This window comes from Macadamia integrifolia, chromosome 5, assembly GCF_013358625.1.
Source record: "Macadamia integrifolia cultivar HAES 741 chromosome 5, SCU_Mint_v3, whole genome shotgun sequence".
Taxonomy (NCBI): Eukaryota; Viridiplantae; Streptophyta; class Magnoliopsida; order Proteales; family Proteaceae; genus Macadamia; species Macadamia integrifolia.
Window position 1 is genome coordinate 8614525 of NC_056561.1, and position 16431 is coordinate 8630955.

A 16431-nucleotide genomic window follows, 5' to 3' on the forward strand; every position below is an offset into this window, starting at 1 on the left:
TTCGATTTTTTAGTATCAAGTTATATATCGGCTTAGATCGGTTTAGTATCGAGTTTGAACCATAATGAAATCTTACATTCAAAACTTGAAGTGACAAAATATTTGATAATAACAATTTAAATTTGTGAATTAATCATGACTTGTCATTGTAAGGGAAAGATAACTAATATTAAAATCAATGAAAAACAAATTACTAAGAAGTAACGAAAATTGAAATCACAAAATGAACATTCATCTAACTATCCAACTAATTTTGTATACTAAACAAAGAAATCAATGGAAGTATTGTTACAATTTACAAGTCAATTTCCCGATTCATACCTCATATTCATTGATTTGTAATAGTTATCTTTAAAACAAAAATATTTTCACTAATATTGTAAAAAATGGATAATCAATTCATCAATTTATAATATCATAATTGATGAGGGTAAATATATCCCTGACCACAGCATGGCCAAGCAGCGTTTGAACAACGAATGCCGATCTGCCACCTCGGCCTCTTCTCAGGCCGAGCAACCACCTCGGCTCGGCATCATCAAGTAAGGCTCCCGGAAACGTACACTCATTCACTCCTACATTCAAAGAACGTAACTCCTAATCACAAGGGTAGGACTCTATCCATTACACGTCATCAGAGTCATCCACCGCTCCCACGACTTGCACCTCCGAGATAAGAGGGGAATATTCCCAAAGTGTGCCCTAGGATCTGGATTCCTAGCATCAGAGAGTCATTCCTCTCAAGGACTCCACGTCTAACAGAACTCTCCACGAACGTCTCCTTTCCTCCCTCCATGAGCAGCCTATAAATACCAAGGTAAACTCCCCCACAAGGGGATCGATCACTTCTTTTGACTGAAAACTCTCTTGAGTATCTGCTGTGGAAAGATCTGACTTAGGCATCTGAGAGTCCCCCGTCAAGTCAGCTCAGCTCTCCCCTATCTTCTCTTCTGTGCATACCTGCTGAAGCGTCAAGAGCTGCAAGGAAGAACGACTGGTCAATTTTTGTCATATCAATAATCATTTATTTTTGGGTAATTTATAACGCCACCCCCTAGAAAATGTCATTATTAGAGAAACACCATTTACATAATACCAAATTATACTCAGACCCTCTACAGTCAGTCATTGTAACAGAATATACATCATATGCTAATGTTAGCTATTATATATTTTTTTTAAATACCAAAATACTCTTGCAATTGCAAAAGGTGAACTCTAATATCTCTTCCCTCTCTATCTTCTTTCTCTTTCGTTTTCTTTATCTGAATCTCCCCAACTCCCCGGACCACTCCTCCTCCTCTACCGGAGATTTCACTCTCCACCTCCATAAACGTGATTCTCCAAGAGCTCCCACCATCATCACCCCTGACAACTCTTGGTGTTGTTCCGCGTCCAAGAACCCAGAAGATCGTGAATCTTCAGTCCAAGAGTTCCTCGAAAAATGATAGTAATCTCACTTTCTTTGTTTTCTTTACCTCAATTGATTGTTTGTAAGTCTGATCCTTTTATCTTGATTTGAAACTCCTGTTAGTCTGTGATGAAATCCACACGCCAACAATTGGAGAGGGAGCTGCTACTTGAAGAAATCACAAGCTTTTGGGAATCGATTTCGCAGCAATCAAGCTCGAGAAAGCCCCCTGTTTCTTAGCCTTGGTGAGGTGCTCATTGACAGCAAAAATAGTGTCTTTAAGCTTCTGAATCTTCAGCTGGTTATCGAGTCTGATCCGTTCCTTCACCTCCTTCTCGAACTGGCGAAGTGTATACTCATCAATCGAAACATCATCGAAAACGAACAAAGACCAGTAAGACAATATAGACAACAAATCTATATAATTATGAGTTAGATCAGCAAAAGGCCTTACAAGCTTTGAGTTCTTGAGCTTCAACTTTCGCGCAAACGAATCATAAGCGAGGGCTAGAGATCTATGGTCATCAGCTTGCTTCTAGATCGAATCCACACGCGGTTTCAAGGGATCTGACTTCACGGCAAGCACAGATCTCCGAATAGAGTGGATGCCATTAAAACGAGAAGAAACCACACCCTAATACAACAAAAAAGCCCACAGATTTAGTGATTTTTTTACCCAAAAACTTAAGAAAAATGAAACTTTCCAGAAATATATAGATGTTTACTCACCAACTTGACATCTACTGAATTGGTTATCAATGAAGAAGAAAAGAGAAAGAGAGTAGCAAATATCAAAATCGAGATGATAGCGACAGCAGACATGAAGAATCTGTAGAAAAATATGATTCGCAGGCCTCCATTGCTTCCATCTGAGATCGCTTGAGTGCTTCGAAGCTTTGCAATCGCCATCTTTTTGGCTCTGAAGATTTTGGGATTGAGAGCGTGGAGTGAGTCCCACAATTGGACATGTGTTTTAGCCAAAAGGGTATAATAGTCCTTTTAAATTTTCATTTAACAGCAACTGATGACAAGGGTCTGAATATAATTTGATATTTGATGACAGGGGGTCTGAGTATAATTTGATATTATGCAAGTGATGTATCTCTAATAATGACATTCTCTAAGGGGTGACGTTGTAAATTATCCTTTATTTTTTTTATCAATTTCATTTGATTTGATTATTGGTTGATTCAATCTTCAGTTCAAAACCAATTCAATAAGAATCGATTTCATTTAACCAAATTTTTTCGATCGGTTTTATCAGTTCGGGCTAAGTTTTGACACCCCCTACGCCCCTACTGCGGTAGTAAACTGAATCAAGGATCCAGTGGTAATATTCCTCCATCCATAAAAGTATATTCTCTCCCCTCTCCCTCTCCCTCAAAGACTCAATCATCCTCTGAGAGTAGAAAAACACTCCCATATCCCATAAACAATTCACTCTCTCCACGCTTTGTGTCTCCTCCTCCTTCCTCTGATCCTCTCCATCTCCTCTGTTGCGCTGTTCGCACAAAGCCACAAACACCACATGGGCAGGCGAGGCTTGAAATCCAATCCCTCTCTAGTTTCGTTTCCCTATTATTTCCATCATCAGGGAAAGTTTTCATTCCCCAAAACCCACCGGCGGTGCTATCAGTTTCTGACGAAAGAAGAAGTAATCTTAATGCTGTGTCTACTGTCTACGGTGGCAATACCTGACCATCCTCATAGCCTCTTTCTTCATCCATGTTGGTGATGTCCTGAGCTGGGCAGAACCTCATGGACTGATTCCTTCTGAATCTTAACAAAGTATGCCTTGAGAACCTATCGGTCGTCGAGTGTACGCAATGTACAGCTTTAGTGCTAATCAATGATCTTACACAGGTATTTTGCAGTGCCAAGTTTATGATTCTTTCATGGGGAATTGGGGATACCCTTCACTCGCATAATGAAGTGAATATGTCTTCTTCACATTAGGAAGAACGGGAGATTTCTGGAAAAAAAAAGAATTTGAGGTGCAGTTCTCTCTCTCTCTCTCTCTCTCTCTATAGCCTCTTTTACCTTGACGTATGTGTTTAGAAGAAAAAAAAAAAAAAAAAAGTGGGTGTTAGTTTTTGTGTTCTGACTTCTGGGTTTATGATTACTCTCTGTCTTTATTTTCAATCGTATTCATGTTCTTTGGTTTTGTTGTATCGTTTTGATTTTCAAATGTGTTCATGTTCTTCAGTATCTTGGTCAGACAACTCCTTTCTTCAATTACTTCTAGTTCTAGAAAAGGAGGCTAGTTAGAGTTGATGTGGCCGAAGTTGGAACTTAAGCCTGCCTTGCCCCAAAGCCCCAACTCTCCTTACCCCCCTCCCTCCCAAAAGACCAAAACGATAGCTAGCTTGCTCGGGAATGACCAAGGACACTGTACAATCATCTTGTCTGACCCATCTATATGATCCTTGAGAGAACTCAACTCCATAAATCGGCTTACTAGATGAGGGAACAGAAAACTACATCAACCCACATCGAATCTTTTTTGAAATCGAGTGGAATTAGAGTAGTTGATCCTTGTTTCCAACCCTTACACAAAAGGAGCATCCTAAAGTGAAGCCACTAGGAAAGGACTACCATCCATCAAGACAAGGCCCTTGAGTATAGTGGAGCTGCTTAGAATGAACTACTTGATTTGGACTGGGCCGACATGGATATTGGGTCGAAAGCATAGTGGTATGTCACTATACTATATCGATCATATGAGGGGCCGATCCCACATTAGTTTCAAAAAGAATTTGATATGGATTAATATGATATTAGTTTCCCTCACTTTATAAGCTAGTTTATGAGGATGAGTTCTAAACTTCATATCATCTTCCACTACCATCGGGAGAGCACACTAAGTGTCATTGGGAGAGCACACTGTGGAACACTTCGGGGATACAAATCGATTGCTTGGTGCCTTATAAATGAGGCCACCCCTATTTATGGCACTAAAGGTATAATGAATGGATAGGATATTTAATATTATCACTGATCTGACCTGTACAAGAATAACCTCTCAAAATATCTACATTTTCTAGAGTTCTTTTAGATATCTAGTCTTCTTACGCACATGTGGAGAGTTCTAGATTATGGACCTTGTCCAACCCAATAGTTCATGTCCTTAGAGCTAAGAGAGGTTGGACCGTGGGCCTATAGTAGCAGTCTGTGACACCAAGCCTAAGAATCGACCTGTCAAGCTATGAGCCAACGCAGAACCATGATTAAGGCAAAGTGGGGATACTTTGGGCAGTGTGGTTCTGGATGAGCCAGAACCATGATCAAGGCAGTGTCTGAGAACTGAAGACTGAACTTAACAGAGTGAATTAGAATTCTGAGTTCAACATCAACAAAAGCTAAGTGAGATATCTCACGGAAGAGTTGGATGGGTTAAATGGCCTCTGTTTTCTGTGCAGATAAAAATAGTAAGTGTTTTTTCAGTGTAAATAGGTCGTGTGCATCTCGAACTGCTTGAAAGAAAACCATCTAAATCTGATACTACAAACAAGCAATAATGTCTTCATTTATATTTCTTCTGACCAACAATCTAGTTTAATCATACATCTTAATTTACATTTCTTCTGACAATAAATCTAGTTCAGGCATACATATTAGTTTCGTGTAAAGAATGATGTACATCAGCATTTAACCAAGTATCCTGAACAAAAGAATATCTTCATGAAACAAATCCTGCATAAAGAATTCTGCCCAGCCATACATGTTATACACATCAAACTATTTTCACATGAACACTTCTTTTATCCTTCAGCAGTGTTTCAGAAACCTTTCCAAGTTGCAAGAATCTCATGGAAGATCTCTGCTATGAGTTCTCTGTCTGCACATTGCAGAAAGCAATCGAAATCATCTCGAATGTCAAATATCTTACCGAACTTCACAAGGTACCTCATGCAGCTACTCTTTAGTTTTGGTAATTGATAAAGAGATGCACTCTGTAGCCTCTCAAGTACATTTTTATTATCAATATCTTCTAAAAGGCTCTCATGGCATGCCTCTTTCAGGACAGAGATGTCATACTTATCGGCTGCACGAAGGAGTGCTAGTCGGTGGGTGAGAAACTGATCATGTTGGATGATCCCATAGATGTAATCTAGGAAGGCCTGGCAAGCATCGATTGACATGTCAGAGATGTTTATGGTTGAGAGTTCCTTCTCTTTGAGGTCATGTGCAAACATACTGCGGAAGACAGGTGATCGTGCTGCAAGGACGGAACGGTGCGCTCCAATGCTCCCATCAGAGGCATTGATTGTTATGTCTGTGTGGATGCTTTCAGACAACATTCGGCCAAGGGATCCTAAAGCTCCTTCATTCGACTGTTTTTGGATGAATCCTTCAGCCCAGATGGAACAAGGTTCACCACCCTGCATATTGGACACAATGAATCAAACCGGAACCTGAAGAGGGCTGTGGAAAGGACTGAATGCTTGGTATGTGAATGACATAAACAATGCTTCATTGGGTAAGTTCTGAAATTCCATGACCATTACAAACATTGACAGTGAATTAGCTAAAAAGGGTGATCTTTATTTACTGTCTACAACTGCACATTGAAACAGTCCAACTTAGAAGGCCAAAAATTAACTTCATTATGTTCTAAGCATTGTGCCCCGAGTTTCAAACTGTACTAATACAGCCGATTGTCAAATTTCTTTAATATTCTGGAGACTTTTGAGTTCCTGGAGTAAATATCAATGGATGTTATACGGTCTGACCTCCAGTAATGGGAATTCAGTGAGGTTAATACTCTAAATATTTGACTAATTATAGAAGGACCCATCTTAGTTCTATAATGCTTTACTAATTATCTCAATTGCCTACTGATTTACAAATGACAAAGTTAAACCATCCTTGCATTCTTTACATGGGAAAATGAAGCACGAAAGGCAGTGTGGCCTCTGGCCCTCTGTGCCCAGACATATTGGGGAGGCAAAACAATTGCCCCTGCCCCTCGTGAAAGGTGAAAATCTCACCCCTATAGATGCTTCTGCACACACTCCTATTGTCCATGCACTTGCTTAAGGGTCACGCTGCCTTTCGAAATCCTCTTCCTTTTTAAATATTCCTTTGTCATACGTACTACATTGTAAAATTGATTAGTATGAGACAACAAATGGATGGATGCAATCCTCCACTTGTAAAATACCAGTGGTATATTGACCCAAAAAAAAAAAAATTTGTGGGATGGAAGCCCATAATTTTCCCATCTCTGTTCTTTTTTAGCTCATTCCCTCGGAGATAACTCTCTCTCTCTCTCTCTCTCTCTCTCTCTCTCATATTATCTTCTTGATGCCTCATCATACTGATCAATAAGTATCAAGTCTGACTATCACCCTCTACCCGCTTGAAAAAATAAAATAAAATAAAGCAGTAGAAGAAGAAGAATAAGAAAAAGTTGGGGTTTTGTCTCCACAAGACATACCCCCTTTTGGCCATGTTTGCATGGATTTTCGAATTAGATTTCTAAGTTTAAAATGTAGAAAATGAAACCTATATACGATGTAAAACAAAAGAAAGAGAAATCAAATAACAATAGCTCAAGGATATATGTGGTACAAAAGAAAGAGCAATCAAATTAGCACTAGGATATATGTGATTCAACAATATGTTTGCGTCCATGATGAGACAAGCGTTTTCTCTAGCAATGGAGAATAGGATTATACCAATTATATTTCTCACACCTTTCAGATTTACAAAGAATTCATGGTAACCTTAATAATCTCCATTGCTACCAAATAGGGAAAACCAAAAACATATAATTTTCAAAATTACCCAAGTAAACACAAAATTTCTTCAAGTCCTAGGGGCTTTTAAAAGCAGAAAATAGAGAAGAACTTGGATTTTGCGCAAGAATGTGTTTGTGTGTGGTGTGCCTTGAGTCGAAATAAATAATATTTAGGGAAAAAGAGGGCTACTCTGAGGTGCCCGTCTACGTCCTTTCAGATGGGATAATGATATGACCACCCAACCCTTCCCTTGGATGCCCATATTTGTGCTCCCATTGGGCCTGTGCTGATACAGGGGCATGCAGTCTGGCAGCAAACCCCTTCCTTAATATTTCATACCTCTAATGGGTAATAGTAATATCTCCCGTCTCCTGGATTTATTATGGTATTTATTAGATGAATCTAATAGTAATCAGTAGACTTTTCAACAGAAATTAACAAAAGAATTTATGGCAATATGATGCCAGAGAAACCATACGTTTGGCGATATGACCTTCAGATCAAGAAACTCGACATCGATGATGAACTTCCCAGTCAGTGGAGTCTCGATCGTCCAGACAAAATCGTCGGTGTTCTTTAGCGGCTTGTCTGTTACCCCTGCACTTCCAAAGAACATTAAACAGAGAGAGAGAGAGAGGTAGCAAGATAATAGCTTCTTCAATCACTAGCCCGCAACTGGCATGGCATATAAAATAGAAAAAATTATGTAAAACGAGTGACTTATTAATGGGTTAAGATTGTCTTCTCCCAAACAAGAATCCAATATTTAATTCCTCCTCTGTTTCAGTTTGGTGACCCATCTTCTCCTGTATCAATTTATGGCTCAGGATTAGAGGGGTGAGGATGATCTGTATGAATCTGGTTGAATTGATGGTTACCATCAACTAAAAAAAGAAAAAGATTTTGTCCTTGTTTCGTTGAACCGCAATAAATGGCCCATAACTATCAAGAAGAAGAAGACAGGTTTATTAGATTATTGGAGAGTGGGAGCTACAATTTGCATTATTTGATTGTGTCAGAGTATCATCCTTACTGTTCGTGCTGAGCAATTCAGCTATTACGTACACGACAGGGTAAGATAAAAGATAATTTTTTTTAAGGAAAATATTCAATTTATCTAATTTAATTACCTGGGTGAACAAGAGCCTTGCGATCTCCCACAGAGCAGAGGACTCGAATGCTGAAGGAAGCAATTGGGGGTTTCTCTCTCGTCAGATTAGAAATCTCTGGATATAGTTTAATAGACAATGTCCGATTCTTCTCCACTGCTAAATACCTTCAAACAAGACAGAGAAAATCAGGATTTATTTATTTATTATTATTATTTTTTTTAAGTCTCGAAAAGGATGAACGAGAATGAATGGAACTAAATCCGCGACAATTTTTTATTGAAAAAAAAAAAAAAAAAAAAAGATTTCTTGCTCATGCTGGAAAGTGGAAACAAGTAAGGGATCATTGAGAACGAAGCAGGTGTTGAGGAACCATCAAAGATGATGTCTTTAACTTTAGAGAATGTTTTGAATCGGTAAAACGAAACGAAAATTAGGGAAAAGAGAAAGTTGGGACTGAGAAACCTTACCAATTCCAATTTCCGATTTTGAAGGGATCGGATTTCCGGTAGGTACAAGAAGCCAAATTGTCGATCTTCCATTGAGCGAGACGCGACGTGGTTTCAACTCTGTAAGCAGAGTCGCTCATCCTAGAGAAGGCGAGGGAAGTGATCTCATGGATGCAGTCGAAGAGTCCGTCCAAGAGTTCTCCAGGCTTTCCCAGGATTACTACGGAAGAAGTCACTCATAAACATGGAAGAACTACCAAATTCTCACTGATCTCTGCGCACCCAAGTCTGAGGCGGAGATACTGCGAAGCTCTAACAAGAATGTTTCTGTCTCTTTCTTTTCCCCTCTCTCAGGTTTCAGACACGCAAGGCTTTTGAGCTTTCTTTACGTCATTGAATGGATGCGAAGTTGCAGAATCTAGACTTAGTAATGAGAGAGAGAGAGAGAGAGAAGATTCTGCTTGTGTCATCGGCTTGGAGAGGGGGAGGGGTCATATTTAAGCGCGGATCTTTAGTTTTCCTTGTTAATAATGCCCCTTCCTGTATTTTCCTTCATTTTTTTATATGAACACACCACCTTCCAAGCAAAGTATCTATTTGTAACCATTTATTTCCTCTCTCTCTCTCTCTCTCAATTAAAATCGGCCTGATGGGTGATACGGATGGATCGCTAGGGGTAAGTATCCAATACCCGTTCCTTTTGTTTTCAAATATACCTCTTTTCATTCATATAATAACTGAAAATAAAATAGGGTGATCATACGAGCAGCGCATGTATCAAATCTTGATGATAGTTCTCATAAATCATTTTGGTGAGGTGAGGTGAAGGGGGAGAATTTCTACCAAAATATTTAGCTAGAATCCTACTAGACAGCGTGTTTTTTATTTAGATTTAATGCAATCTCAAATGACAGGGGTGAAGGAGCTGAAGTTGAAGAAGGGGAGAGGGGGATGCGGATTGTGTAGGGGGAGGGAGATGCAAAGGACAGAGTTGTGGAAGGGGAATTGATAAATTTGACTGCAAAATTTATGGAAATGGCATGGACAAGGTTTCCAACGCTACAAGGTCTAAAGAGGATCACCACAACTTTACCATAGTTTTATGGAGAGATTGTTTCCAGACTCGAACCCGTGACCTTAGGTCATAATGAAGCACACACACACACACACACACACACATATATATATATATATATATTTTAAGAAAAGAAAATCTCTTTGAAATAAAAAAAGAGAAATGTATATAAATTTCACAAATATAAACTTATATGTATTTCACATATAAATTTCTAGACTAAATTCAATCATTTTACCCATTTTGTAATAGGACACCCTCTTATATATGACCATGCATTCTCTTTCTAATTTTGAAAATCACATTGAAGTTAAGAACTTGGGGTCTATTTAGCCACACATTCTAACTCCATTACACATTGTATTATTTTTTTAGGGAAAGCCTCCATCTAACATTGTCACATAGCAAAAGAGTAAGTGTATATCCATAAAATCATTTGGCCAAGTAAGTTAACATGAATGCATTTCTATGCATCCTTTCCAAAAATTAGTAATTTTATGACTCGTTGGATTGAAATATTGAATAGAGTTTATAGCGTTTGTCGTGTTAGAATTGATTTTTTTTTTGGTAAAAAGAGTTAGAATTGATTGAGGGATGGATATATTGAATATTTGAATTCGTCTCTTTCCTTTCGTCACTCATATTAACCCATTGCTTTCGTATACTTTTTCTTGGTTTACTTGTTATACAAATACTTTAGTTTTGTAAGATATACAAAGTCTACAAGAAAAGTCTCCTCTTTGTGGGACATCCCAATACAGAATCTTAAAGCAATCCTACTTCATATTCTCTCACATTTAATAATAATGATAATAATGGAAAAGGTTTTCTAAGCTACCAGAAACTCTCTCTCTCTCTCTCTCTCTCTCTCTCTCTCTCCCCTTGTGGGAAGTGATCTTTCTATTCTTCTATGTTTTTTTTTTTGGTAAAATTCTATTCTTCTATATATGAAATCGTTTTGTTGCGCATTATTAGTGTTCTCCCTTATATTACTTGCTTAGAGAATTCTCTCTAATAATAATTTATAATGAGTTTTTTATGAATATATTTGTTTGACACATAAAAATATTTTTTTTTCACAAAATATGCACACCTTTTTTATTCACCCAGAAAAATATTATGATATTAAAATTTGACAAAAAGTTTTATGCACAACCGTGCATGTACACAATCTTTAGATAAGGGATAAGGTCTACGGTACACCCATATTATCTCCATCTGATGATTGTGTGTATGCATGCATAAAACCCTCTCCCCAAAAAATTATCTTAACAATTATGAATATATATATATGTTTCATGCACGAGCCATTTTTTCTACCATACTACTGATTTGACCATTATATGTGATAGTTGGATTGGTAAGATCAATTTGATCTAGTAAATCAAATTGAATAGACCTAGATAATTATGTTCCATTGATCAGATGCGGCGCAAAATTTGTGGGCACGTAGTCTATAAGACTCTCAATCCGCTTGTAAAATTTTAGCTTAAAAGAAACTGGCCATACGACAAAAAAATAAATCAGGATAAGGTTTCTTTGTGAAAAATAATTGGATGAATAAAAATACATGGAAGGATATATTGTAAAATTGAATTTAAAATTTCACCTGCACAACTCATGTCATGCCTTATTATCAAATAGAAAAAGTTGTCATAAAATTCTTTCATACAATTAAATGGACTACACAGGACTGACTGCCTTCCTACGGTAGGCTGTGTACAGAACTTTTTACCTTAATAGTATATAATACTTATAGTTGAGATATGGTTCTAGTTCAAAGAAAATCGCTTAGATGATCTCTATTTGCATGATGGGCCATAAGTTGTTAATTTGTATGAGAACATAACTATGATAACAAAGCCAGAGTCATAGGGTTTTTTGTTTTGTTAATATAGTCATAGGTGTTTAGTCAATTATCAAGTTAATTATAATTAGTTTATTCAACATGATTATTGATTAGCATGAATGAAATGAGTAATGGACAAAATGCATAACCATGACATAGTCCCAAAACGAACCATTTAGTCATTTTAACATTTGGATCAAAAGGGCCTCATTCTTGCATAGATCACATTCAAATCATATTCCTTCATGGGAAAAGGGTTCCTATATGGATTTCTTGGCACATCAAAACACAAAAATGGGCAAGTCTGTCTTTCCTATTCTAGGGTTCATAATTCGGGCTACTCATATATCCGAATTAGTACTTAGGCATCATGAAAAACCCTTTCCCATCTTTGATATGCTAATAGGAAATAGGGTCATCACAAGGTCCTAACTATAATCAACATCATATGACAAATAATCTTCTTGCACACTTTTTTTGACCATGACCAAATAGATATGGTCCATTAATGCAATAGTAAAATATTCTTTCTTATTCTCCATTTAATCATATTAAATGAGTATTTATATCATATTATGTTGGAGGATCTTCTAATAAAAACCTGCTTGAAGCATTAGGTGGAGAGAGCTCCATAAGTATATAAAGATAGCAAGGACTAGAACAAGTCGATTTGTGAGGGATTCAATCTAAAACCTTAACGACACTAAGGGCCAGTTTGATTTGTTTCCACAAACATGTTTTTTCATTTTTCTGTGCTTGGAAATGGAAAAACACCCCCAAAATCATTTGATTTTTCAGTTTCGTTTCACTTGTTTTTTGAAATAGAAATAGAAATTTATGCCTATTTCTGTGTCTATAAACAAGAAACGAGAAACAAGTCAGACTTATTAATCTGTTTCTAGAAATAAGTGAGAGGAACAAAAATTGTGAAACCCAATACTTCACTCGACCTACTCCAACTTCAACCCATTATTAAAACTTCTTACTATCCAGAAGCGGCGACTCCAATCTGGTTGTGTGAATCTTCATCCTTCTGAAACTTATATCCACGAAGCATACATGCAACTCTAACATCGTGCCTTCACTCATGGGCTGTCTACCTATAATGTCGTGCCTTCACTTGTGTCTTGAACAACTACACTGTTGAAAAAGTTTTGGGAAACTGAAAAATCAAACCCCTTTTAATAATTCTAAGAAATCGTTTCTTAGCACAAAAACTGGAAAAAAAAAAAACCATTTCTGCTATTTCTAAACACATACGCAGCAGAAACAAAATCAAATGGGCCCTAAGTTGAGAGCTTCTTAAGTATATAAACACACTAAGGACTTGCAGACTCGTTTAGTATTATAACTCTATAATTAAGTTCCATGTCCCAATATCTTAACATGTTATAAATCTATTTTAATTTTAAGTAATGAAACTATACACATTTTGGCATAGCTTTTATAAATGTTTTAAAGAGTAGAGGAATTGGTAGTGGTGCTAGCTTTGTCATCTGGAAGAATGGTAGACAGGGTGGTGGACCAGGGCTGCAAGGTCGCTCAACGGTTTTTCCACAAAAAATATTATTGCATGGTGATAATGTTTGGTGACAATTACATAAATTTATTTTAAATTTAAAGGGAAAAATGGTGGAGGCTCTACCCACCAAGTTGGTTGCCAACTTGCCTTTCTTCCTTCCTTCAGAAAGATTGACTGGTGGGTGTAGTCAAACTCAATTGGTAGCTTAAAATGGATCAGGGAAACCTTTATAATATTTGTGCCTTTGTTAAAAATTCAAAGGACTAAAATTTAGGGCTCGTTTAATTTTGTTTTTAGAAATTGTTTTTTTGTTTTGTTTTTGCTTAGAAATGGAAAAATACTCCAAAAAAAATTTGATTTTTCTATTTCGTTTCACTTGTTTTTGGAAACAAAAAATAGAAATTTATGTCTATTTATGTGTCTAGAAACAGGAATGGAGAAAAAAGTTAGACCTTTTTTTTTTTTTGTCTAGAAACATATGAGAGCAACAAAAATTATGAAAAATCCGAAACTTCACTCGACCAACCGAAACCCCAACCTATTGTTGAAACTTCTCGCTATCCAAATGCGGCAATTCCAACCTAGTTGTGCGAAGCTCACAGATTCAGATTGGCTTCATCCTTCTGAAGCTCAAATCTATGAAGCATACATGCAACTCCAACGTCATGCCTTCACTCGTGAGTTGCATTTCTATAATGTTGTGCCTTCACTTATGTCTTGAACTCAACTACACTATTGAAAACGTTTCAGGAAACAGAAAAATCAAACACCTTTCTGCAATTTCAAAAATCGTTTTGTAGCACAGAAATGGCAAAAACCGTTTTCGCTGTTTCTAGACACAGAAACAGGAAAAACAAAATCAATCGGGCCCTTAGTTTACCATATTATACGAAAGAGTAGAATCAGGGAACACATGGTGTTGGTGTATGATGTCTTGTATTCCGTCGCAGTTTAATCCAGCGAGTATTAGTGCAGCACCTAGACAGGCATGACGGCGGGCTGTGGGGGTTGCAAGGGGGTAGGAGGCCCCCCTGCATAGCAAGGGGTGTAGGGGGACACAGCCCCCCGCTCGAATTTTTTATTTAAAGGCAATTGTGTACTTTCCAGATTAGGGTTTTTTTGTTATATATTTGTAGCGAGTGTTTCTTTCTCTGTAATGCAAGCAATACTGAGAGGTATAAAGACGAACGCTATAACCCTATTCTCCATTGATAGTGAAACAATATCTCATCTCACTGGGGACGTAGGCAACCTTGCCGAACCTCGTAAAAATCCATGTACATTGTTTGTTTTGTTTTTCCATTATCTTCTGCATCGTTTTAGGGTTGCGTTTCTACACATGGATGATCATTTGTAAGGGTGTCAAATGATTGATTCGATTTGATTTTAGTTTAATTGAATTGATTTTCAGGTTAGACTAGGCTAAACTGGATTTTACCATAAGAGAAGGTTCTATATCGATTGTGGACATATAATTCAACTCATAATATTCTTAAACGTTTTAAAGACATCAACACTTTTACCTATTTGATTGGTGGATATCAAATGTTAAGGAAAAGAATCTCTATGATTACTTTTTCTCCCTCACATACGGTTCTTTATTATTTTCTCTCTTATTTGGATCATATAGACTTCATGTGGATGACACCGTTCTCCACCACACCGTTATTGAAATGACATGCAAAATTTCCCCGCAGTAGCGTTGTGGAGAACCATCTCTACCAAAATTTTAAATCCAAAATAAATTTGAAACATGGTGGATTGAAAGAGTTTCATTGGCTTTATATGTGTGTGAATATAATATACAGGCCCACAAAGCAAAGTCTATATATCTTAAGATCCATAAAGTTAAAACCATTGGTTGCAAAAACCTTATAAATACAAGTGGGACCAACATAAAATCCACGAGGAAAATGAGATCTAAAGCTTACAAGCAAGTAGAAATGGGTACCAATTGATGAAGGAAGATATGAAGGTGACGGATCACATCAACCTTTAAATGCAAGTGGATCCCACCCCATTCTATAAAACTATCCCACAAGGCAAAAAGGAAGAGGGAACTCTTCACGAAGGCTTCGGTTACATACAAGACCCCCTAACAAGAAGAAAATTCTAAGGTTGTATTTGGTATTATTTTTGTTCCAGAAACGATATTTCGTATCAGAAACGAAAATTTTAGTTTCTATTTCGAAACGTTGTTTTAAAGCAAAAAAATGGTGTTTGATGAATCTGTTTTTGGAACAGTTTCAGAACAGAAAAACGACAGTTATGACGTTTGGTTAAACTTGTTTCAGAAACATTTTTTTTTTTTATGAATATCAATAATTACATGATTAGACAATAATTATAGAAATATATTATATTAAAATACCATCACAAATTGATAATGATTTGTGACAATATTAAAGTAGTAGTAGTTACGAAATAAATAAAGTGGTTCCAACCCATAAAAAAAATTACAGAAAGATCAATGCCTTGTTCAAATGTAAATTAAATATTTTTCACTTCTTGTTGAAGTTCAAAGACTTGAATGCATTGAGGACGTCTTTCAATTTATTTTTTTGGTCTCCTAAGCCTTGAATTGTCCCTTCCAACTATCTTTTCATGTACTTGTTTGAACTAGACGATTGTGTAGATGTTGTTCACGTTGATGTTTCTAAATATAACGTAGGTTGTATGGTAGAGATATGTGTTTCATCTTTCAACCATACAAACATACCACATCTACAATTATCAGCCTATATTGACAAATAAAGATGATTAAGATAATTGAAATTTGGTATCAATGTCAAAAAATCTAAAGTTTCCTACTGGTAAAGATTAATCATGGAATTAAATTACCCCAGTTGAGTTTGGGTAACATAGAAAATATTGTCCTTTGTTTGGACATTTCATCACAACTTGTACTTTGCATTGATCTTTACTACATCTACTACATAAATGCAGTTGGTCCATCCACATGAAAAAATTGCAAGATTGTGGACGCTTGAAAAATTCTCTTCCAATGCTTTGACCAGGCTTGGTTGTATATTTAGTATAACTCTTTCCGCAAATTTCACAATTTACTATCATAGGTGGAGGCATTGGAAAAGTCATCTGTATATATCATTTCGGATTATACCTAATCCAATATATAAAAAATGCCTCAAAGCAAAAAACATAAAAAATATAATCATAAATGTACAACATTCATCAAAATATATCAAATGTACAACATACTTGAATAAAAAAAAGTTTCACATAAATGAATCCATAATTGTAAATTGAATATA

The 16431-nt window shown here is 36.7% G+C and overlaps 1 protein-coding gene and 2 long non-coding RNA genes across 5 annotated transcripts; 1 reads left to right on the plus strand and 2 right to left on the minus strand.

Annotated features, from left to right (window-relative positions):
- Positions 1-294: 294 nt before the first annotated feature.
- On the minus strand, positions 295-2350 carry LOC122079491. 2 transcript variants are annotated; one of them, XR_006140454.1, is made up of 3 exons: positions 2141-2343; positions 1866-2045; positions 295-1751 (listed from the first exon to the last, which is right to left on the minus strand). It is a non-coding gene; the product is annotated as an uncharacterized LOC122079491 (long non-coding RNA). The 2 variants fall into 2 exon arrangements; XR_006140453.1 differs by having other exon boundaries at positions 295-2045; positions 2141-2350.
- A 31-nt stretch (positions 2351-2381) lies between these two features.
- On the plus strand, positions 2382-5575 carry LOC122079490. Of its 2 annotated transcripts, none has more exons than XR_006140452.1 (3): positions 2382-3405; positions 5184-5313; positions 5434-5575. It is a non-coding gene; the product is annotated as an uncharacterized LOC122079490 (long non-coding RNA). The 2 variants fall into 2 exon arrangements; XR_006140451.1 differs by having other exon boundaries at positions 5187-5313.
- On the minus strand, positions 4908-9258 carry LOC122079489 (BTB/POZ domain-containing protein At1g55760-like). Its single transcript, XM_042646006.1, has 4 exons — positions 8735-9258; positions 8286-8431; positions 7634-7752; positions 4908-5793 (listed from the first exon to the last, which is right to left on the minus strand). Exons 1-4 carry the CDS (start codon positions 8851-8853, stop codon positions 5191-5193), a joined length of 987 nt encoding a protein of 328 aa, XP_042501940.1. The 5' UTR covers positions 8854-9258; the 3' UTR covers positions 4908-5190.
- Positions 9259-16431: the final 7173 nt, after the last annotated feature.